Here is a 25,836-nt window from a genome sequence, read left to right on the forward strand (position 1 = left end):
AAGACAAATAATAATAAGACAACATTGTTTATTTACCAGACACATTGATCATGTAAAAAGAAGTGAAGTAAATTGAATGAAATACAGATAATCACAGTGCTGATACTTAACAAAGTGATCATAAATTAAGAGTTCCATCAATGGTATAGTACTGTATCTGTATACATAATGCAATGTAATAGGTTGATCAGAGCATTCAGATCTGACCACGTCATGGCATTTTAACACAGGAATCAGAAGTACAAGAGATCAGCTCAGATCTTAAGTCTGCAAAACCTTTAGAGCTTAAACTTATATCGTCCCTTTCAATTTAAAATCTCCCGTCCCTTCTTTTATCGAATATCATTCACATACATTCTTGCTTCTCGGTGACAGCTATCAAACACACCGTCTTCAAATACTTTCTACAAAGAAAGTTTAGCCACTAATATTAAAAAACTGGTCTTTGTTTCGTACTTTTTACTGTTAAGTTTTCCAAACAAATACTCAGCAGTTATACTTCTTTTTTATACTTCACAGAAACAATACTGCCACACACTTAAAGCTTCTTCCAATGCGTCAGTTATTTTTCCTGTGTTCCTCTTAGATAAATCTTGAGCTGAAATTATTACTCAATTAATCAATTGGTCGACCGCAAAAAAGCTATTCTTTGAAGCAAAAATGCCCAAAGTGTGCTAGTCCCAGCTTTTCGAATGTAAATATTTTCTGATAATAAATTGAATATTTGGGGGTTTTGGACTAAAGTTACTAACTTATATTAAATGTATCATTATATAGACCAAACAATCAAGAAAAGTATGCAGAGATGAACCAATAATTACTAAAACTGGCCTAGATTCATCTTCTATCATTCAAAGTGTGGAATCTCTTAAGGTTTAAACTGCTCCAATATTATGGTACAATAAAAATAATCAAACGGCTGTAAACAATCTCAGGATCCTTAATTGCCTTTCCCACTCTTTGTCTTTAAATCCAACGGAGAAAATGCGTCTTGATTTTAATTGTGTCTGAATAATAAATAATCTCGGTCAGATTTCAGAGTCTGATACGAAGCTGTTGAACACGCTAGAACTTCTACACAAGTATATTTCACAAACACTAACTGTCTTGCATACAACACAATCACTATTACAAACCCTCACTATCAGCTAACATCATTTAAATACTAAGAATTAGCTTCACTTTCTCTCTCTCCCTCTTTCCTTTCTGTGGATGCTGCCCCCTCGAGCAATCTGTGACCAAAACAAAATAAAGTCTCCAGCAGCCACATTAAACGCTGAAAAACAAGAAAGGATCTCTCTGGCTTGGCTTTATTCTTGCAGATAACGAGCCTGCCACAAACTACAAAGATGCAAGGAATAGGAGAAGAGTAAACTATGTTGGTATCGAGGGACGAGGCAAAAGATGGCAGGAAGAGGGAGAACTCGGAGGAAGATCAGCTCTGGTGTGATTCGCAGGAGGAAGTGCTCAAGCTCACAGGCAGCAAAATTAACACCAGCCCCACTGCAACAACGTTTTCAGTACATCTTTACTTTCTAAAACTATGTACAATTCAACAATGGCTTTGCTTAGTTTTTTGTTTCACAAGGTTTAATTCAGTGGTTCCCAACCTTTCAGACCTGTGAGCCCCTTGAAACTAAGCTATTTCATACATCTACTGAGTGTGACCTGTTCAACCAGAGTCATTGTATCTTCTCTGATTGTATTTTTTTTTCTTCTAAAAAAGGACAAACATTTACAGTATCTTATAAGTACACAATTTTGTAGTATTAGGTGTATGTGTATTATGCCTATCCTGGTAAAAGGAATACTTGGACACACGTTGTATCTGATTTCTTGCTGGGATTTAGATGAGTAGATCGATACGACTCTTGTGCGCTAAATATGAAGCTACAGCAAGCAGCTGGTTAGCTTAGCATAAAGGCTTGAAACAGGGGTGAAAAGCTAGCCTGGCTCTGTCTAAAGTTAAAACATGCATCTACCAGCACCTCTGAAGATCACTAACTTTTTTGTTCAATCCGTAAAAAATTCAAGTCAATCAAATTTGATTTAGCATAAAAATTTGTGCGCTTTCGAGGTGCCGTGTCCAGTCTTTATGCTAAGCTAAGCTAACCATTTCCTGGCTGTAGCTTCATATTTACTATACAGACATGAGAGAGGTATCGATCTTTTCATCCAACTCTCTGGAAGAAAGCAAATAAACTTCTCAAAATGTCTAACTGTTCCTTAAATCTCGTGACCCCTAAGATTTATCTTGCAACCCCCAGGTTGGGAAACACTGGACTAATTGGTGTATAAACGTTGGCATTTCTCATTTAACACTCATTTAGAACGGATCTCAAGGGATTCTCTGATGGTCGACCTCAGTTGCCTTTGATGGTGCAACTGTTGTGATAAGGCACTGTCTACTATCATGAGAAGTCAGGCCTTTTCTCTCACTCACTGGAACTCTGGCTGAGCGTCTCCTGAATACAAGACTTTAACTGCACATCAAGCAATTTCATCTGTTTCAGAGCACCGACGTCATGATACATCCTTGTTTTATAAAAATGGAAGGACAGGCGTTGGTCTGGATCACTTTAAAAAATAGATGCACGTAAGTAACAACAGTACTGAATGCAGCAATATCAGAATACAAGGTAGATTTTGACTTGCCTGGAAGGAGCCTTTAGGATATCTCAGCTAAGGATTTGCACATCTTCCCCTGCATGGACATCATGTGCGCTCAAAGACTCAAAAGGTGTTATCACTTCTTTCCACACATCAAAAAGCTGCTTGTCCAGCCTTCTCGTGGTTTGCATAGGGCATGTAATGTGCACACAACAGAAAAGTAACTGTATGTATGAAGTTGTATACATGTCCAGAAGTAATATTGTCTTTGCCAGACACTTGCAAGGAATATATTTGAACTGGCCTCTTACAATAAATGTCATTATGCAATTTTAAATCAATTTTATCAGAGCGACCCACTGGTGACCTGTGGGGATGTCATACGCCTGGAGATTTTTATGTCGCCGCAGTTCTTCCAGCAGCTTCTCCCTCTGCGTGTCTTTTCCATGCAGTGTTCAGGAGACAGAGAGGAAGCTGCTGACTTTCCATTAAAATCACTCCTCCTCCTGCAGGAGTAACTGTCAATCAAACAGCTCTGCAGCTACTGGTGGGGAGAGGAGGGAATGGGAGGAGCTGCCGCAGAAGCTCTGCTCTTCTGGTTTAATGTAGCGTGGGTGTCAGAGAACAACTGAGTCACCTGCACAGTAATCACACACTGATTATTAATGTTTCAGTTCCTGACCAGGCAGGATACTTGGGGAGTGGCTAGGGCAAGAGCCACGCCCCTCATGCAGCTACTGGGCCTTTTCCTTGGCGAGGGTTGCTTCCGCATCAGTCTCGGGTGAAGCCAGGGGCGGGACCTTTGGAGCAGGAGGTAATTCCTCTTTGGGGGAGTCGCTCTTCTCTGCTGAAGCGGCGATGCTCGGCTTGGCATCATCAGGTGTGTGCTCGTTGGGGATGAGTGGAGCTGTGGTTTTCTGTAGGCGGAGGAGAAAGAGACGCTGACAAACTGAGCTGCAGCAAAGCATCACAAGAATAAATACATGCAAACAACAAGCAATGTCATAGAATCAGTGAAACGTCAGAATGAGAAAGCAGCCAGTGGATGTTGCTAAAAATGATCGTGGTGGCTGTGACACAACACCAAGTGGCTCAATACGTTTGACGCGTTTGTGACATCAGCTGCACGTCATCTATAGCTTTTACATTCTATATGTAAAAGAAGCACAAACACTGCTAATGATCTATTAGCAGAAAATATGACAAATGAATTGTTTTTTTTAATGGATCCCAACAAAAGGTATGTAAAGAGCCACAAAATGGCTCCACATCCATGTGTCTCAAGATGGATTATCAATGTCACTTCGATAAGAAATGTGCTTTCCACTTTCTCTCACACACACCTCATTTCTGCTCTGTATTCACTATTCTGTGTTTTGCAGCCTCACTGCACTTTAGAGCCAGAGAGGTGCTTGGTAGGAGAGTTTACAGTATATGTGTGTGTGTGTGTGTCCTCTCACCATGGTTTGTGACACTGGGTAGCTGCTGCTGGAGATGGAGGGTGCAGCAGACGTAAAAGAAACAGGCGAATCCTCCTGCATCAGTCCTCTTCTGTCCAAGACGCTGGAGAGCGAGACAAGGCGATCAGTCACTAACTGCATCCTGCTCGTTATTCGCCAGGACAAAGTGTAGGATAGGGGACAAATCTAAAAGTCTATCAAAGGCACTGATATAAAGCTCATTGATAAGAACAGGAAGACAAGCACAAACCTAATACAGACAACATGACAATAAATGAAAGAAAAAGGATGTCCGATTCTTAATCTGACAGAGCTACCTTGGGTACGTTGGCCCACAGAGCGCCTCGCAGCAGTTCTTGATGAAGTTCTTGTGGCTGTACGGGTTCTGGACTCTGTTCTTTCCCGACCAGGATCCTTTAATCTGGGCAAAAACAAAATGTGCACAACACTCATCACCGGAGCAGCCAACCTTCCCAAAACACATCCCCCGATTTTCCCTGTGCTTATACCTTATTCAAAAGCATAGTTCCTTTTTTAGATGTTATTCCCACAGGCTTGGCTTTGACCTACTAAAAAGGATCTAGTCATGGATCTAATGATTCCTAGTTTAATAGGAACTCTATGTGCTAATGGGTGCACAGCAAGATGACAACAACTTTAATAATTCATTGAAACATCTGAGAATTAATACAAAGGATTCCCCGAGCAATAAATTAAGTCATTCCACATTGTACTGTAGGTGTGATCTCAGTCTAACAGGAGGCACATTTTAACATCAAATGGAAAAATGTACCACGTTTTTAAATGTATAAGGACATATTAGAATAGTCCAGACGGAATAGAATAGAATAATAGATAATACAATAGACGCTGCTCCTTGTAGTAAATATGCAAATACAACCGTATCATTTTTTATCAAGGAGACAAATTTGATTTTAAGCAGTTACTGCTTATTTTAATGTTTAATAATTTGATTGCTTTGTTATATTACCATTGATGTGAAAAACGCCATAACCAATTATTCCATCGTAATTTCTTAAGTGCGAGATTGATTGCATGAAAAAAAACATGCAGCAGAAGAAAAAGTAGATCGATTGACATTTACACTGACTGACCGTCCGGCGAGTCAAAGAAAACTGCTTTTTTTAGTTGCAGTACATATAGGTCAACAGTCTGGTACTTCTACGTGTACCATCTGTGTGTGTGTGTGTGTGTGTGTGTGTGTATGTGTGTGTGTGCAGGAGACACAGTTGACAGAGCATGTGGTATCCTATGGGAGAGACCAGAGCAGCTACAACACTTAAGGTGCTTTCTCTTGTTCGCCTTTATTCCACCATTTCTATCTCCCCCTTTATTTTTTTGTCTCCTCTCACCCACTCCCCCTCCCCCCACCTTTCTGCCACAGCAGTATATCTGGGAGCATGCCCAGCCCCTGCAGGTATCGATGCATCTGTTAGGCCAATCGCAGATATCGAAGCAGCCGGGCTGACAGCCATTGTTTCATCTCCTGGAGCAACATTACACTGTAGGCCTACTGTAGGTGCACATTGCAGAGCTTCATCACTGGTTAAATGAAAAAAAATGAGGCCAGCTTTACCACTGGAAAGAAAAAGGGGAATTATAAATTAATCATTACAACAAAGTACGAGTGCACTCTCTTGCTTTCAGGCATCTAGAACCTCCAACCACCACCATCACTGCTGCTCTCTGCTTCTCAGCAGAGTCTCTGCAGTCAGATCTGGGCTAACAAAGCCTGCAAACGTGTACACACCGTTAACGCCAGCATACACAGACGACATGATGGATTCATCCACCTGCATCACCACCACTCATCTTCTGCTTCACATCAGCCTGCATGTGCGTGTGTGGTGACTCAATAATGACTCAACGGTACTGCGATCAAGCAATCGATACTTCTTTTCCTCATTTAGCCTCACAAGCGTCTTCTAAATGTAGCTATAGTCAGGAGACAGCAGGTCTGTTTTGTTCTTATTTCAGCTCAGTTCTATCATTGTTTATTTTTATTAAGCTCTTCATGCTTATTTTTAGATCATTAGACGAAGACGACAGGTTGAGCAGAGAGTCCAAACCTAAACCAGCCGATTTCTCATATGGCTCAGACTCTGAGCAGAATAAAAGTGTTCCTGATGTATCGGCCACATTTGGTCTCAGTGTGGCTGAACTGGGTAAAAACAGGACACATTATACATTTTGAAATAAATCGGTCAGTCCCTCTGTGTGATCCATTTTGCCTCCCGCGAACAAACAAATGTGACACACGTGCGTCTCTGTTTGAACTGCAGTTATAAAAAGATTTCCTAGTTTCCGGTGAGATCTTGTTTTTCCACAATCTCGGTTTTCTTTTAACCGTTTCTGTATTTGCTTTACTGTTGTTTACAATATAACAACCTTGTTTAACAAGCTACAGTTTACCAGCCCGCCGTCCTTCGGTGCTGAAAGAGGCCGAGCCGTTGTCAAGGAAACAGCTCTGTAGTCTTAGAAAGTCCATGTTTATTCCTCCGAGATGTACGTTTGTCTTTCCAGACACGTGAAGCCAGGCTGCCTGATCACAACATTTACACACTTATATTCCTAAAACTGTACTTAATCTTCATCATGACTATTATAGCGTCAACAATTACATTAATCAAAATCTAATCCTAAAACATATGTGAGGGCTAGAGATCAAGACTTTGCTCTGACGGGAAGTTTATGGTACAAAAATAATTGTACCTACTCAGCTTAGCAGCAATCAGCAGTGTCAAAAGTGTCAGAATATTTGGGTTTCAGTTCTCCTTTATTTGCATTTACCACTTCATGCGTTTCTGCAAATCGCAGAACTATCGGATGTAAAAGAAAAATAAAGAAGCTCAAATGCAAACAAGAAGCATTTTAGTGTTTCTAGCCAGATGTTGAAAAGGTGTAAATGTATGAGTCTCTATTTACATATATAGTTTTTAGCTACCGAGCAAAACTATTAGTGTTGTAGATAAACTACACGTTATTCTTCTTCTTTTCTTTTCTTTTGGTTGGTTCAGGTGCATTATGCAATCAGCTGTGTGGCCTGGCCAAGAGGGTTGCATGTATGTGCATATGAATTGTTAATGTTAAAAAGTGTGATAAAAACATCTGGATTTTATCCGAACACTTGAAATGAGAAGTGTAAATGAGAGTTCACTTGTGGTGGGAACTCAACATGAAACAAACTCGGCATATTAAGTCTTTACGGACACCCATATCCAAGGGTTTTTAGTTGGTAAGACCAAGACAAATAAAGCCTTTAAGAGGGCATGATTTAAAAAATGCATGTAACTGGAACACAATACTTTAATTATAATAATAATCATCATCATCATCATATAAAAGAAAACAAAATCAACCAAAGAATGAGTTACGAGTTATCCTGTTGGTCCACGTGTTTACAAGTCTTGGTTCATTTGCATCACAGCGTGATACCTAAACAGACTAGATGCAAAGTAGAGCATTGTGCCTCACAGGATGATTCAAATCTAAAACAAACAGAACACATGACAGCATTAGTCATGCAGTAAGATGCACTTACGTCCTCGTTGGTGGTCTGGTTGAGAGAGATCAGGTAGGTGTGGAAGCCGGTCAGTCCCACTACTGACCACAGGGTGAAGAAACACACCAAAACCTCCAGCACAGTGGACTCGAGTTAAGAAAACAGCAACAGATGTTTTCTGCCTGACACGTGGCCACTGATTAAACAGTGGACAGCAAGTGACGGCAGAACTGCAGACAAGTATGCAACATGATTAAAGCCAGTGACGGTCAGTGAAAGCAACCAAAGCCTAAAAAAAAGTATCTTTTTTTAAGGATTAAAAGCAGGAGGTTTTTACCCTTTTTACTGTGCAAAAAGAAACTTCAGTTCCATCAATAAAATGTCAAATTACTTTCAACTGATCATAAGGCCCGCTAACCCTTAATTACTTTCCATAATGCGGTTGATCCACAGTAATTGTGGCATTATTATCAAATCAGTTTTGTATTTCTATCCATTGATCACGATTATGCTGACTGAAATGACAACCGTTGCCAGCAATCTAAGCTAACAGCTCAATGACTCATGACTTTTTCATGTGTCCAGCTGATTTGTTACAAAACTAAAATCTTGTAAAAGGGGTTTTAAATGTGCACTTGATGCTACAAACATGTTTTTGTGCTAAATAATTGAGGCTGAAGCTACATGCGCCAGGCACAAAGTGAGCATCCTCACCAGTTACTAATCTGAGTGGAAGACAATAATCATTGCAGTGTAGAGCTAGCTAGTCCAAGTATTATGATTATTAAGATATTTTGTTCTAACATGACCCTGTTTAGCAGCATAGCTTACTATAATTGCTCATATTTTTGATCTTTTTTTTCTCTTTCAGTGTTACAAGAGAAATGTTTTTTAGGAAAAAGATGAACCTGCGTTTTAAACTCTTATAACGTTCAGGACTGGCTTTCACACAGTGGTGAAGAAGTGATCAGCTGTACTTCATGGCCTTGGAAGTGACACTTGGTTACTAGTGTAGCTATGTACTATTAGCTGGACATGCTAATGGCTACAGCTTTTGCTAGAGCAGATTAACACTTTCTTTTATCCAATCTTTACACTGTTGCTCTTGTGTTTTTGGTTTTGGAAAGGCTTCAAAAGGACATGTTAAGAAATCCAAGCTTGATGGGCTTGCTGTGCCGGGTTACAGATGATAAGATATTATTTGAGAATCACTGTTTGGGGAGATGATTAGGGAACAGTCATAGTCAGGGTGTGCCACTTGAAAAATTTCTATTCTTGGAAATCTGACAAACATGGCCCACACAGCGGCTGTTTCTTGTAGTGTATACTGTGGTCAGAGCTTCAAAGGATATGTTCCAGGTGTTTCCTTCAAAGTGTTCAAAAAGCCATTATCCACTGAACCTGTGAACAGAGCAACACAGAGAGAAGTTAAAGAAAAGACTTTCTAAAAATCCCACTCTCCCTTTTTTATACTGAAAAGACAAATTGCTCCAGTACTAAGATAACAAGCCCAGAGCTAATTATCCTGACTAGAAAGACACTGTTTCCTTGTCCCGCTGTCTTCTTTCTGTCTGCGTTGGGTAGAACAATGAAGCAGGAGGATGAGGATGAAGGAGGAATCATGTCAAGCTGTCGGTTGCTGTTGCGTGTCATGTCACGCTACAGGAAAAACCTGGTCTGAATTCTGTCATAGTTTCAGCACATGTGCATGTATTTGCATATGCGCTAGAAGCTGCTGGTGCATTTGTGTCACAGGTCATCCTTCTTGTTTTTTGACATTCTTTTATCTATTCATGAACCAACCTCCTACAGGTTTGTTCCTTCAGTTTGGACAAAAGACTGACGGGATACTCACGCATCACCACATGGACGATGTCGAAGGTGAAGATATAAATGGTGAGCAGGGAGAGCGACAGGGTGAACATGTAGAAGTATCGGTAGTTCCTCTTGCCCACACAGTTCCCTACCCATGGACAGTGGTGATCGAAACGGTCTGTGAAAAAGAGCAAAAGGTCACAATATAAATATGTCAATTGTACCACACAAGTTTCTTAGAAAACAGACACTTTTGGAAATCAGACAAGTGTTATAAATACACCAGTATTTTAGTGCTTTGTGCGTCTGCTTCTAAAACTTGCAGTCTAAATATAGGGATCACTTCCTCTTTGCCTCTCCTCTTCAATAATTTGGAGGAGAGCCAGATGAAAGCAAGGCAGGGTCAAACTGACAAAAGGGAGTGCAGTGTGCAGTGCAGTGTCTGCCGCACTACCTCGATGTAGTAAACATCGAGGCATGCAAGACGTGAAGCAGCTCGTAGATATAAGGTCAAAGTAAATGGATTGTGCTTTTATCTACAGAGTGGAGAAGATTCAGTGCTGACTCTGGGTGTAAACATAAATACTTGGTAAAGAGTGTAGGAATCACTTAAGGAACCTTTTTATACAGTCAACTAATCTTTTTTTAAGCCACACTAGCAACATAGCTCTAGGGATGGCAGCATCTGCCAGTTGGTTGGTCCACTACTTTCATTCTAAACTCATCAATGGATTTTTATTGTCTCCAGAAGATGAATCCTACGGACTCTGGTGATCCCCAGACTTTCCCTTTAGTGCCATCATCAGGTCAACATTTCAATGAATCCAATGCTTTGGTTCATGAACAAATGACTGAAAATCAAATGACTTTGGTGCAGCTTAGTAAATTTTAACATGCTAACATGCTAAACTAAGATGCTGAACATCAGCGTCGTATTGTGAGCATGTTAGCATGACAATGTTAGCATTTAGCTCAAAGCACCACCAAGTGCTGAGTCACAAAGCTGCTAGCGTTCATGTTTATTTCATTTTAAGTATCAAGTAAAAAAAACAAGCAACAATCACAACCAAATATTGGTGCTAATGCTCCGCCCAGTTGCAATTGGCCATGAAGACGAAGTCTAAATTCATGCACTACCCAAGTAAGTACATAGTGTACTAGATGGAAGTGTACTAACAAGTATCCTAATTGAGACACAGCATTTGTAACCATAACTAGTCGCCCCTCCCAGTTTTTTAGATTGCATATAGAGTGCAGCAGGACAATAATCCTCTACGCTGTTCACTCAATATGGACGTCACAGCCCTCCCATTAAAGCTGAAAGCACTTTACTAGCTTGGTAATGAAACTAAATTGCATTTTTGTCCATTTGAAAAGAAGATTTTATGTGTAAAGCAATTCAGAGGTCTGGAGCCAGGTGAGCACCTCACCCCATAGTTATTGTTTTATTTTAACTCCAATGTGCTGCATACAGAGCTTAAACAAGTGTCCAAATACTTACAGGCTATATGGTACATCAGACATCTGATAATATGTTAACCAGAGAAGGCTCCGGGTACAAACAAATATAATTTGTGAAGCAGTTTGGCTGTTTTTTATTATGTTGCAGATCCTGTGAGAGACTTTAACCGCTATAAACAATGTCAGGTTGAGGAGGAAAAGATATGACTGCAGTAAAAGAGGGATTGAGGCACGCTGCTGTGATGCTTGGACTACTGTATGTGTGTGTGTATTTCTACAGCAGGTGGACACAGATGAACCAGTGTTCACAATGACTGAGCACTTATTCCCTCACTGAGCCTCCACTGTCTCCTCTCATATCGCCTATGAGTCTACACTCCCTTCAGACGCATTCCTCAATCATGAGTAGCCAAATCACTGCTATTCTGCAAGGCTGAGAGATGACACACACACACACACACACACACACACACACACACACACACACACACACACACACACACACACACACACACACACACACACACACACACACACACACACACACACACACACACACACACACACACACACCAAAATTCAAGGCATATTCCATAAAAAACACTCCCTGTGAAGTTTTTGGCTCATTTGATTCAGTTTTCTAAAACGTTTGCACCCTGTCTGCTTCGTCCAACATTCATTTTTAAAGCTATGATTTCAATTTTTTTTTAATTATTTTGACAAATGAATGCAGAGGTAATTAAGATCGAGGCTTCAGTAACAATCATCGCGTCAGCATGCTATTTTTCCCCACAGATCATTACTCACCTTTCTATTTATGAAAACACTGAAATAAACCGATTTCAATGAGCCGTCTTCTCACTTTGTAAAGCCTTTGACGGCAGATCAGAGGACATTTCTTACCGACGCAGTTGTCACAGATGCTGCAGTGAGATGCTCGAGGTGGTCGGAAGATCTTGCAGGTGTAGCAGTACTTGAGTTTGACGATCTGGTTGTTGATCTGAACATTGCGGATTCGAGGTGGGGGCCGCTGCCCTGCGGGGACGTTCCCATTGGCAGCCTCTGTGGAAACACAACGACACTCATCAGTAGCTGATGGCAATCTTGATCACACAATGAAGGTGTTATCGAATCCCAATCTAATACAACAACAGCCCCACAAACTATGCCGTCAATCACAAACAATGATCATTATGAGCTGAGAATGTACAGCTCTTAAACAGGCAGTGAGAAATGTGAGATTCAGTGACAAGGACAAGAAAAAAAAAAAATAAGACGTAAATCTTGTCAGCTGAACCTTGAGGGTGTCAGTGAATGACAACATTGACTCGATTCAGTATTGATGATGGTGAATTTATGTGTAATCACTGGTGAGCAGTTAGTATTATGTATTTGTACCACTATAACACGATATCCTGCTCTGTTTGGCCTTCAAATAACCTTCCCAACACTGAAATATCTCTTAGGTGAGACGGTAGAGAGGCTGGCTAATGACCAGAGGGCTGCTGGCTGGAATCTCCCAAGAGAGTAACTGTTTAGGAGAAATCTACCATTAACATGCTGCATTAGGAAGGCGTGAACGTGGAGTTAATAGAAAAGAGCGACCATGCTCATTTGACTTTCTGGAGAAACATTCATACAAGAGATGTAGTATTTGTGGAAATTTCATTCTGTGAATGCACAGTCTCTATTATGTAAAACAAAACAGCCCCTGCATAGATAAATCAGTGAACTACCACGCTTACAAGCTTGAATGAAAACCATCCATAATACATCTAGACATACAGATTGACAAATGTTCTTCATCCGACAGCACAAACTGCCCGGCATTATGATTCTACTAAATGTAGGATTAGTGGCTTTCAGGATAAACCAGCCGAGAATAAGTGAATGAGTCATCATTCCCGCGGGTAGCAAAGCTCTGTCTGCTAGTGGCATTAGGTATTCCAAGAGGATGCCTCTCCTCCCATTAGCATTCCCCCTCGGGAACTGTGGCTAACAGGCTGAGGGGACAGAGCATCGAGGCAGCGGCGGCTTCATCAACAGGCCTGCCTCAGACTCAGAATGAGATCCACACCTGCTCCCTTTTCTGGATGCTATCTGTTAGCATGCCCACACCTATAACAGCAAGCAGCTACCCTAACACGTTAAAAAACATACTGTATAAGAGCCACAAGTGTGGGATGGAAGCTGTTAAACTAAGTGCTTCATTTAGGCTGCTTCAGTGCATATTCTTCACATGGTAATGTGACCCATTTTAGCGTTTAAGTGATGAATTTCTTGCCATTTTGGGAGATGTGTTTTGTGGAATGTAAAACATTTCCCCCCCAAAAAAGATATAACCATTGCCATTAGGTGACTGCAGTGCTGTAGTGGGTCTCAGCACACATATTTTGCATATTTATTTACTCCCCTAAATCAACTATCTTTGGGTTGTTGACTGTTGAGCTGACAAAGAAAGGAAACTTGAAGACATCACCTGGCTCTCTTGGGACTTGAGATGATGATAACTAAAAGACTTAACAATAACTAGAAAAAAATAATTGATCAATAATGAAAATAATCATCTCTATTGCAGCTCTATTCACATACATAATTCCAAATGAGATGTCATTGTACAAACTACATGCAGGAGCTGTACAGGTCATCGCAGCCAGTCAGAGCAGAGAGCCATTGTCATCCTGTGAGCGGTATGAGTCACAGAATGATGAGAGCAGCGCTGGCTGCCAGCTAACCCATATTCTCAGAGGACCGACTGCCTCAGCCTTGCTTTTACAGCCCTCCTCTGTCATGAGCTGAGACCAGTCTCCACCCATGCCTCTCGACTGGAGCGGGAGAGCACGAGTGATGGCCGAAGGACACTGTGAATCTTTAACAGAGACAAAGAGTGAACATTGAACAGCCACACAGGCAGACGGGGCTGTTGCAGGAATATTGCAGAATAAAAGCTTATTCCTCCAGATATAAAAAATAAAATGCCCCTAAGACAACAGGGCTTGTTTATTTTGTGTTTGCAAAGGCTTTGTTGCCGTTATGATGCAGCGTGTAGTTTGCTTTGTGTAATAAGACAACAGGATCCCTTGTAATGAATGTGTGTTAGACTGAGCTCTGTGTTCACGGGTGAGCACACCCAACCTTCAGCAACATAAAGAATAACAAACATGAATAAACCAACAGGACTGAGGCTGCCTGCTCATTGCTTAACTAGCATATATACTGAAGTATTTATGCCTCTAAAATACTTTCACTTCAGCTACTTCCACCTAACTTTGAAGTCATTTTATACAAAAAGAACAACCTAGATGATGATGACGTAACAGCACATGAACTGTAATAAGCGTTTGTCCTGTTGGACATTTGAATGGATGTAGATAAGGGTTTGTGCCTCGTGGCATTATCAGTACTGATTGTGCATAATGCACACTTCAAGGTGAGGAGCTGGACTGCAATCACACAAGATTTGAGAACACATGCTACTTCAAATCTGGCAACAATCTGCAGTGGATCTCAGCAGTATTACTGAAGCTGCATGAATAAGGATGCTACTGGGCTTTTTCTTCTATTAACAGCAACACATTGGTATTATCAAACACAAATGTGCCAACAAGCATTCAGATTCACACAACCATTGTATATTTCTATTTCTATAAATATATTTAAATATTTCATTCAAAATTACATGATTTTTTTATAAATGTTTATAAACTTTTAAATATTCCATTTGATATAATGGCCATAAATAATGTCATGGATTTGAATGTTTCCCTAAATACAAATAAATACTTACCTGCAATAACAGGGCAGCGAAAACAAGTAACACAACATTGACATATTCGAGATGAAGTGGCACACCTGTTAGCAAACAGTTGCTTGTTTACACATCCAGCAGTTACGGAGCAACATTATCACGTTTCTGACCACCTGATGAATGTAATATTCACTGCTAAAAATATCTCTGACTGCTGCTAAAATCTCCACCATGTTCACCAGCTGGTCTCTAACTGTGTCTGTCTGCTGTTTGATGCTGGGCAGGTGTACAGTAATCAGCCACAGGTGTACACTTCAAACAAAAGCACTATAGAGAGCGACCCAAAACACTGAAGTTGCAGCCTAACGGCTAAACAATGAGCTGAAACTCACAGGAGATGCAGATTATAATTCTCTCTGTAGGTATGGTCATTTGATACATTGTAATTATAATAATATTGATTATAGCAGCTTTAAGATATGTCTTCCTCAAAGCACCGACACTATCACAACACAGAATGTGAAGCTGCCACACAGTGTGGGTTAAATGTGTGGAGAGCTAGTAAAGAGGATCCTTAAAGGCCACAAACTCTTATTTTGTCAACGATCTTCATACTATGAGTGATGAGATTCTACATGTACACATTGTTTTCTGACAACGTTAGTAAGTATTTTTTCCCCTGTGCTCTTCTGACTAATTTGAAGTGGGCAGGAAACCGGCAGGAAAAAGATGATGTGATATACATACCGAGTTATTTTTTTCTTATTTTGATGAGGCTTATTCAGTCAAGAATATTTAATATCACAGAGAAAGATTTTTAGTGCTTATTAGGTACGCTGACCAACTTACCAATTTCCATCTCGATGAATGTGGCCTCCTCCGGAAGAGCCCGTGGCAGCACCCCGGGGTCACTGAAGCTAGTCCTCAACAACATGGCAATGACAAAGAGGAAGATCAGGGCAGCGAAAACTGGGATGGCAGGAGACAGATGGACTGCCAGGTAGGGACATCTGTAGGAAAACGAAGACAGAAAGAAGATAAAGAGCCAATCTAAAAGCAGGTAAAGTCTCTCAGAAAGGGGAAAGCAGGTTTTTTTTCATCATCAAGTGATAAGCTGTCGAACCACAGTTTCTGTCTGCAGTTACTCCGTCTGGCTTTATGATGGTATAAAACAGAACTGTCAGTGAAAATCTTTTGTGTCTTGCTTTGTTCTTGTTTACATAACTGATCAATCGTTATTTTTTCGTTCCAGCTTCTCCAATGTGAGCATTTGCTGCTTTGTTTTACGCCATTGTTGACAAAATATGAAATTTTGGACTGTTGGTTGAACATTTGATTTGGGGAAATATGATTTTAAAATGTTCATATATTTGACATTGACTAAACGATGAATCATTTTAATGATAAATTGAAGCCTTGATTGCCAGCCTTAAAAATCTCATACCAAAAGAAATACTCTGAATTAAAGTATTTTATATTTTGCATCATAACTACACATGACAACTGCAGAAGCGGGAGAGGCCTCTCTAAACGAACATGTGCAGAGAGGGCATGACACGACATCGCACATATCCTGAAGTGATGTCCTGAGCAGAAGGTCGTGAACCGTGTGAGTCGCCCTTTCTCTGGACCGTGCAGAAGTCATGGCCGTGACTAAACAACGCCACGCCAACACTTCCCCCTCACCTTCTGGAGGAAGAGCGGAGAAACATTAGCATAACTCCGTTTGCCGTGGCCATTGAGATTAGAAGGCCTGCTTGCTCAGAGCGATAACAGATGTGAGCTGCAGTGCAAAGTGCTGCGACAGAGCAGAGCAGCAGTAGCAGCAAAGGCTTCTGCATGAAGTTATTAATAGTTAAACTGTGCGGCCTCATCTCCCTCCCAAGTGGCCGGGATCATATATTCATAATGCAACACTAATGTTGCACTGCAGGGTAGCAAGGTATTGCGCCATATCCTGTACAAGACTAACTTCTGTACTACATGTCATGCATAAAGCCTGCACACACACAGATGACACACACTCTGCTTCATTAGATGGAAGTTTTGACCAGTGAAAGTCTCTGAGGAGACACACATCAGTTATTTCATCAGACTACATTATGTTTATATATTTTTCTCTTTTTGTTCAAGTAAATTATTCATATGCTGTATAAGTAGAGCTAAAACAATTATTTAATTAATCAATTAGTGGATTGACAAAACATAAGTCTGTAGCTAATTTCAAGATCGTTGAAGTCGTTTTTTAAGGAACAATTCCATCAATGATACGTCTCCAGCACCTCAAATGTCAGACATTTCTTCTTTCCTTTGGTTTAAATGATAACAAATTCAACATTGTTGGGGTTTGGACAAAACAAGTCATTGTGGACATTATTCACAATTTTACAGACCAAATGATGGACCGATTACTCAGATTAATATATAAAGAAATAATGATTAGGAGCCATCTTAAGTGCAAGTAGAAAGGATTTTAAAGGACTTTTATACAAAAAAAAAAAAAACATAGTGCACAAGGTGCATTTGCGTGGAACATAATATCCCATATGGACAGCAGCCATTTATCTGTATCACATATCAGCCAAAACACTGCAGATACAGTTACATAAATGAGTACGACCTATAAATTACTCTGGCAGGCCAAAACTACTTGAAAGCGGCAGTACTGCATGAGGATGTTTTTATTACAGTTTTTTGTTTGTTTTGTAGCCATTTTCTTTATTTCAATTCAAATCTGTTGGGGTACAGCGCCGACAAGACAAAAAAAGGACTATCTGTCCAAGTACTTAAATACTGCACTGTACATATAACATAATAGTAGCTGAGACAATTAGTCATTTAAATGAATCAGCAACTATTTGTGATTAATAATATAGCACTCAAGTTGGTTTCACCTTCTTAAAAGAGAGGATTTGTTACTTTCCTCCATTTTATAGCATTATTATTAAATTATCTTTGAGTTTTGGACCCTGACAATCATCTTCTTCATCATTTACGGCGCCATCCATAATAGTGTCTTCTTCTTCTCTGGGTGGCATTTCATTCATTGTCACCACACACACACACACACACACACACAGCAAAAAGAAAGTTTAAAACGAATGTAGCCGAGTAAACAATTGTCAGTCAGCACAACAGAGAACAAAGTCCACCTGTTTAGTCGCACCTGCCCATATAGCTAGATACACCCATTCAGGTATATCAGCATACCTGTGGACTGATGACACCACACACACACACACACACACACACATACACACCTGCTGAACTAGTCTAGCAGTGCCTTTTTTCACATTAATGGAAACTAGGAGCAGAAATCAAATCAATAGAAATTTCCACTGGACCAGGCCTGTGAAGTATGTTTGGCCCATTTGTTAGAGCAGAGAGCAGCCAGAGGATTCAGACCGAGGAGAGGAAGTCTGCCGATGAAGTGTAATTCCCGTAATGATGACTGGTAGGTTCGGAGGCACACTCAATCATCGCTTCCCATTAAGCTCTGCACGTCCTTCCCGGACGTGACCGTTTCCCTTTGCTGTTGAGGAGCAGGTTGGTGCTGGCGTCGTGATGCTGTTTGTTCATCAGTCACCACAGAGGCAGCAGGAAAAAAGACTGGATTTAATCAATCAGGCTCTGTGCCCATGTGGGGAAAATGTTTTCATCAGTGAGGCGATCAATCAGACCTTCATGCCACTTAGACATTCCCTCTCTTTCTGAATCTTTGAGGCTCACCATAAAGTAGTTCCCGTGGTCTAAAGTAACGAAGCACATTTCCTCAAGTGCCCCGGCCCAGCTACAGCATTAAAATGCTACTTAATGTTTAAGGGGAATCCATCAAAGTCTGTTCACAGGCGTTAGGGAGAACTACTGCATATGTGAAAGGAAAAAATTGCGGGGAAGCTGTACGAAATCTGATAAATTGCCTCAAGTGTCAGCGTCGGTTGGGGCTGAAAACTGAGATTGTTCCAATACCCAAACTATCATCGCACCATACCAGAAAACGGTGGAACAAATAGTATTTAAAATGCTGTATGCTGAAAATACCAGAATGTCCTACTGCATTTGGTAACAATTTGTAGTATGAAAGCCAGCATGCTTTTCTGACCCACAATCCTCTGCACAGCGGAAGATACATCACATCGACTGAGTAGCTGAGAGAGCACGAACAGGTGACAGCCTGATGACAGATTATTGACAGCTCAACAGAAGCCACAAAGCCAGATGACAGTTCAAAGCACTAAGTCATGACAAAGTAGTATGTCCTAATCATATTCATCCCGAATAAAACGATATGTAGTGCAATATGCAGTACGTACTAAAAGTGTCAACATCAGATTTGGAAAGCAGCATAACATCTGGGGGTGTGGAGTTATGAAGAAGAGAGCTCATCAGACCTCTGTAGCCCGATCCTCATTGCTTGAAACTAAAGACTAGAAGCTACATTAGCTGCTACTAGCACAACACAACCAAATTGTATACCAATTTGTCTTCAGTCAAAATGCATTGTGGGTAATGAAACGCCAGTTTTTGACAAGAAGATGAGATGATATGTCGACTGTAATGTTTTTTTTTAGGCTGGATCCAAAACATTACAATTCAGTCTACCAGACTTATGCAAATGAAGTGTTTCTGCCGTATGTAATACTCCTACACAAGTGTCATATTATCATTAAAGGAGTGGCCATTAGGCCCTGATGTTTATGTATATTGAAAATATATGTTTTATAGTTTAATAATGGGACTCCATTAGCTGACAAAACCTGCAATCAGCTGGTCATAAATTACAATAATCACATTAATAGAGAAATATTACATAATAGAAAGAGATTCAGTACTGCAGATTCTGCATAGCAAGTGTAATGTTCACTTTCTCGTGTGTGTGTGTGTGTGTGTGTGTGTGTGTGTGGCATAAGATGCATTAGGGTGCGTCTACTGCAGACTTTGATCCCGAGGATTTCTCCTCTTAACTCAGTACGACACAAGCTCAAAGATGAGAGGAAGTAAGGAGAATTAATATCACTTTAACTTCTCAGCATTAAAACCACTGAACCCAGGATTAATACGTCGCCGTGTCCCGCCACAGGGACTCATGACATTTTACCTTTGTGGAACATTTCAAGCCCTCCCTTTATTGATATTTAACAGTTGTAAGCTGTAGCAGAGCCGAATGACTCATAGTAGTACAAATAAGTATGCACTTGCTGTGCAGACAGATCCACAGTGGGCCTCAGGAACAGCTCTATGTCACATAAACATCTGTAGACTATGACTCTGCCTGTTTCTAGAGCGCTGCTAAACAAAAGCTCACAAACTCTACTTGCCCTCTTCCTCAAAACAGTAACCAAACCACGCTATTACCCAACTTGGTAAATATTCTGAGTAGAAGGGGAATTTGACAACTTTTGCTCTTTTCCACAGATGTGCCTCTCCAGTTTGTCCCTCTAACATTACATTTGAGTCACAGAGCCTAGCATCCTTTTTCTGAAGAATACGTATAACCCTGTTCTGAAGGTATTTCCAGAATCCTTAAGGTCTGTTTTGATTTACTGTACTGTATTTTGTATGTACTGACTAACCACTGTACTTGTATTGTACTGTATTTCCAAAACCAGGAAGCCAGAACTGACAAATGTCCCTTTGCGCAATGAGAGATGTCATTACTGGCTAACATCACATGCTTCCTGGCACTGGATGGATGCATCTTCGTTGCTGGCTACAGCAAAATGACGTAGTCCCTCTGGAAATTTTGAAAAGCTCTGTCCTCTGCGACTTCCCCAAACACCTTGTCAGATGTGCTCTGAACCCAGTGGGGAGCGCAAGGCAAATTGTGTTGTGCCTGAGAGGGCCTTCAGATTTATCTTCTGACCTTTTGGCGGGGGCCGATCCCTTGGTTGGGAACCACTGGACTAAACTACCAAACTCTAGATAAAGTACTTAAAATAAGCTCCACCTTAACCTGGTACTTTCACTTAAACATCTATTTTAGTGTGCAAGAGATTCATCCAGATGGTTTAAAGAGTATTTGAGGAATCTGGCAATATCTTCAGAACAGCAGTAAGTGTTAAGACAACCTTTCAGGTATTTTTTCTTTTCAGAAAATGTAACACTTAATTCTTTGACTCGAATGTAATGGTATAACATGAGGAGGCTCTAATTGTACCATAAATATCTGACGAGGAAAAGTCTTTGGAATCCTAATGCAATATGTAAGAGAATTAAAAAAAAAAGAAGCTACACTAAAGCTCCGTAGGGTGCAATCTATTGTCCAGTTTAAATCAGTCTTCCTTGTTATGCAACACTAAACCACCATATGAGAGAGAGATGACTATGAGAGCCAGGATCAAGGTCCTTTTACCAGGATTAAAGCCAGGATTACAGATGTTGCGTCATAGAATATTCACTGAGTGAAATGAAGAATAATGACAAATCTGATGATTTGATTTCATCTACATGAAAAACAATACTGGTGATTTAACAGCATGATTAAAGATGCAGTCATCTCTGTACATTTCCTTTAAGAGCATCTATTTCAAGCTAAATAGATGAAGACTAAGTGAGGAAACATGTAAAGCATCACTGTATTGCACAGGATGCGGCCAAAACTATCACTTCACCCTCCATAGAAAAGCAGCCCTCTCATCCTGCCAGAGCATCCAGCAAACAAAGCCTGTAGATCCCGGTTACTGTAAATGGCGCATGTACTCTGAATAGGGCGTAAATCATGTTATTGCTCATTAAGCAAGGGCCTGGCAACCGTTTTCCGATTGGCTAACGGGGAGACAGGGTGGGGTTAGATGCTGAGGGAGACTCAGGAGTCGGTTACAAGATCTCCTCCGAATGCAGCCGCTCGCTCTGCACTTCAGCTGAATACATCTTAACGTTTTATGAGGCTGACTAGCTCACGGGTGTCTCAGCCGGACATACTGAACGTAACACATGCAAGGATGTAGAGAGAGTACGAACGCGTAGGCAAAGAGAATGACTCAGTCTCATTACATGCACATATGCTTCCCTGGCCCCGGAGCCCAGCGTCCTGGAGTGGACGGACAGATGACACGCCGTCCTTGTGTTCCAGTTTCTTGTTCCTTCATCCAAGCTCCATAGGTGGCGATCAACATGCACACAAACCACGTTCACACATACAACATACAAACCAGTGAGCATCAAACTGTGAGGAAGTCTTTTGCCTATTACCTAGCATAGATCAAATATAAATATGTAAAATCCTATTTTAAAATGAGATCAGTGGATATTAAATGGGCAGAAAGCCAACAGGGTAAGGACACACCATCCTAAAATGAATTCTGCCAGTAAAGGGAAAAACAGGCCGGGCCCACATCGTCCCTGAATAATTTGTTTAGTCATTCCTAATGGGTCTTTCCATTTGTGTATTCGGCTGCTTGTTTCCACAATTTAGTACAAATTAAAGCACAGAGAGGTCTCCCTGCACGAGGGTGCCGATGGCTGGTGATAAAAGTGAGATGTCTGCACGGCTGGTGTTGGACGTGAGCCAACCCTGCCCTCTCTGTTCTCCCACCAATGCCCCCCTGCAGCTCACAGTGCAACTTTAAAGCCAGCATGTGAGGGACGAATCCTCCAAAACAAGGAAACTACGCTACAAAGAGAGTATGTGATGTCAGAATGATGAACTGCAGCTAAGTGCATCAGAATGAACCCAGACAAAAAGCTGTGTTTCTTAAAATGAGCTTAGAACGATGCAGAGCCCTGCATATTTTCTGCAGTAAGACTCGTACCGTTTTTAAATCAATGCCAAGCCCTTTTACAAATTGATTTTTTTTTTTTAAATCAATTATGGCCTCTGCATGGGGTTTTGAAACAGTAATGATATCATAAACCATATGAGCTGGAGCTGTTATTAGTCCATTTACTGACTGGTTACGATTTTGATAACCGATTGTTTCCCTCATCTTTAGCACAAGATGAGTGAAACAACAAAGTAGAGCTGATGGGAACGTCATTAGGTTTGCAGGTATTTAGCCATAAACCAAAGCAGCTATTTTGACAGATGGTGGCGCTAGATGAAAAGTCACCAGAGTGATTAGAATTCATTCTGAAGTGGGGCATCTATTAAACATAGCTGCCAATGGGCAGTTTGAGAATGCATTAAACCTCAGAGTCTTGTGCAGAGGGCTATTACTCTGTCAGAGGTTTCAATCGCATACGTATGAACATGCCGTGTAATGACGAGTTGGAAAATCACCCCCATGTTGTCTGGGCCGAATCTCTGCGTTAATATCCAGCCCCCCGTGAGAGATAATGATGTTCAACTGTAATATGAACATATCATACTAACAACCCTCCAGCCATTAGTCACCGCAATGCCTCCTCTGGGCTCTGGATGTTCAGTGCGAGAAGTACCATCTCTCTCTCTCTTTGCTGCGAGCCGGACAACAGCTCTTTCTGTCCGGACTCAAAATGAAAGCAGGAGGCCATTAAAGTGCAGAGCAGACAGAGATGGGAAGGGCCAGCCACTATATGAGAGAAGCTGCTTCTCTTCTCCGATATGCTGCAAATCCATTTGGCCCGATACACATACACGCCCACAGTCAAGAGGGGTTACTGTGTTACCGAGCTAAATCATTGTTCCCGATTTGACAGTTAAAACTGGCGAGAAAAGAGAGAAGAATGAGGAAACAAGTGGGACAGAAAGTTAATGTAAATGAATATGAGAAGCAGCACTGCTTTACGATCGTCATTCAAACTCGTGTTCACTGTAAAAAAACAATCTCTGTGCAGCTTTAGCTGATAGGACTTGGGTTCACAAGCTGCATCCGAGCCAGTGTTCGCACACCGCTAATGAGTCCACTGGGTCTGTGCGAGTAGTGGTTTGAGACAGAAACGCAGAGACAACAAAAAAAAGGCAGCTTTCCGGACCAGAGGAAAGGGCCAGAGGAACAGCTGAACAGCTACAGGGCTATTAAATATTGAACACCTGAGTATGTGGTCGATCATTAACCTTCTCTCTGTCATGGACTGGATTTTGAGCCAAAATGGATCCACAGTGTGTCTAGGAGCTTATCGAGACAGAAATTCTAGCTTGTTACAAATGAAGGTATGGGGCTACTCAGGTAGCTCACCTGGTAGAACTGGTGGTCCATGGACCAAGGTTGAGTCCAGATAAGACACTGATCCAACGAATCGCATTCAAGTACATTTTAGAAGCTTCAAAATGTCCAATACTCATTTAAAAACTATTGCCTATCAAATATATACAAACAGAAATTACTGAGATGAGACTTTCATTATTTTTTTCATACAAAAATACCAAATATTTGCTTGTTCAAGCTTATTAAATGTACGACACTAAAACAAGGACTTTCAATGCACCACCTTGTGTTTTGGGAAAGGAGATTATTTTTAAATAATTTTTAGTTGCAGCTACCAAAAATACCATGATTAATCTACATTACTATGATTAAATTACTAATCGTTTGGTCAACACAATGTTGAAAAACAGCCATCACAAGTTCCCAGAGCCCCAGGTGACGTCTTGTTTTATTTTTGTCCCAAATATATTTTGTTTATTATCTCAGAAGGACAAAGGAAATCAGAAAACATTCACACGTGAAAAGCTGTAATCAGAGATTTTTTTATATTCTTTCTCAAAAAATGAATGATTTCTGTCAATCAACTTATTGATTTATCGACTGATAGTTGCAGCTTTAAAGTTGGATAAGGTTTACGCACTACAACATACTGCCAGCTGCTATAGAAACATTGGGAATTGTAGGGGATTGGGAAGAGGCAGCCTCAAAGTGCCTTGTGAGCTCTTTGTGGAGCAAATCATAATTCATAATGTCATTAGGAGTGAGTGGCTTACTCGAAAGCGAAGAAGAGCGCGCAGGTCCCCATGATGAGGAGCAGCGTCAGGTAGAAGACTCCCTTCTGTCGGGCCATCATCACCCGTCCGTCGCAGCAGAAGGTGTTTTTCCCCGGAAGCTTCTCCCATTTTCGCACCTTTCGCGCTATCATCACCGCCGACATGGTGTCCTTCTTTGGGTGGATGTCAGCTTGTTGTACTGTGAAACGATTCCCACAATAAAGATGATGCGTCTCACAAATACCGTTCAGTCAACGTGACACAGTCCAGAAAAACAAAACAGACGACTTACTCAGTGATATTACAGATTTCTGCACGAGGCGTTGGCCGTAAAGCATTTCATTTTGGTTCAAAGTGTCGCAGTCACATCATTGTTTTCTAATCCATTATTATTTCCAGTTTCCCGTCTTCACTGCAGCATGTCATTCCCACAGCGAAGCTCCCACGCTGCTTGAAACACCGACAATCTCAGTCCTCTCACCAGCCACTATTAACATTTAATAAAAAATATATATTAATTAAAAAACCATCCAAATGCTTGTGTCATATGTTTCCCACCAGAAACTAGAAAATCCAGCCGCGGCTGTTGCATTGGGAGCACGGACCTTGACCGATTGACTTTCATATCATCTCGAAAAAATTCATAAATGATCGTTCAGGCGTTCACAGACATTAGACTGTGGCCATGCTGCTGGAAGGTGTCCGTCTGCCTTCATTAATAACACAAATAAAAATCCTTCAGGAATAAGAAATAACCGCCTGTTTGGACGCAAACATGTAAAGCTGTTTGATGCTTTATTTTTTTCTTCTCCCCGCAGGATGCCAGCTCTCGGTTTTAGTCAATGGCAGGAGGAAACACGCCTAGATTGAAATGTCTAATCTTAAAGGGGCAGGACAGGTAGAACTGGAAGGAACAAAGGACACAGATGAAGGTCCTGCATGGATCACATTAATATGCTGAAGCGCTCGCCTGTGGTATTACCCGAGGGAGATCACTGTGAGGGAGTGTATTCATGAAGATAATTCGTTAAAGACACCAGATGCATTAATCCCTCAGGTGTTGCTTCATGGCTCCAGAGAGCAGAAAGTAAACACTGCAGAGCTCCTCAGAGCATTTTACTTTTCACTGAAACCATAAAAGATGTGTTCACTTTCAATTTCATGGATAACATATTTATTGTTTTTCATATCCAGCATTGAGCTTAATTTAATCTGTATTCTTTGTTTTGAATATAGTGTTGTGTTTTTTATATTTGTATATTTTTGTTAACATGTTTCTCCATGTCAAAATAAAACTAAACTAATATAGTGTATTTTCAAAACACAACAGAGTAGTCTATTTGTAGTAATTTGTTGATCTCAGCAAAGACAGTTTTGGATA

The 25,836-nt window shown here is 40.8% G+C and overlaps 1 protein-coding gene across 1 annotated transcript; it reads right to left on the minus strand.

Annotated features, from left to right (window-relative positions):
- Nucleotides 1-8: 8 nt before the first annotated feature.
- On the minus strand, nucleotides 9-24,917 carry zdhhc9 (zDHHC palmitoyltransferase 9). Its single transcript, XM_076103350.1, has 10 exons — nucleotides 24,748-24,917; nucleotides 24,456-24,654; nucleotides 15,467-15,627; nucleotides 11,773-11,931; nucleotides 9,449-9,586; nucleotides 8,946-8,994; nucleotides 7,633-7,735; nucleotides 4,388-4,491; nucleotides 4,071-4,173; nucleotides 9-3,527 (listed from the first exon to the last, which is right to left on the minus strand). Exons 1-10 carry the CDS (start codon nucleotides 24,791-24,793, stop codon nucleotides 3,345-3,347), a joined length of 1,245 nt encoding a protein of 414 aa, XP_075959465.1. The 5' UTR covers nucleotides 24,794-24,917; the 3' UTR covers nucleotides 9-3,344.
- Nucleotides 24,918-25,836: the final 919 nt, after the last annotated feature.

Source organism: Anarhichas minor, unplaced genomic scaffold, assembly GCF_050575085.1.
Source record: "Anarhichas minor isolate MPS153535 unplaced genomic scaffold, ASM5057508v1 ptg000028l, whole genome shotgun sequence".
Lineage (NCBI taxonomy): Eukaryota > Metazoa > Chordata > Actinopteri > Perciformes > Anarhichadidae > Anarhichas > Anarhichas minor.

Bases quoted from the DNA above. Each gene is read 5' to 3' on its own strand.
- zdhhc9 (XM_076103350.1), bottom strand. From the start codon at position 24,793: ATGCTTTACGGCCAACGCCTCGTGCAGAAATCTGTAATATCACTGA. The intron at 7,736-8,945 runs ATATCCTTTGAA...ACTCGAGTCCAC, and splicing joins TTGAAGGAAACACCTGGAAC to TGTGCTGGAGGTTTTGGTGT. The intron at 4,174-4,387 runs GTAGCTCTGTCA...CTCGCTCTCCAG, and splicing joins TGTGGGCCAACGTACCCAAG to CGTCTTGGACAGAAGAGGAC.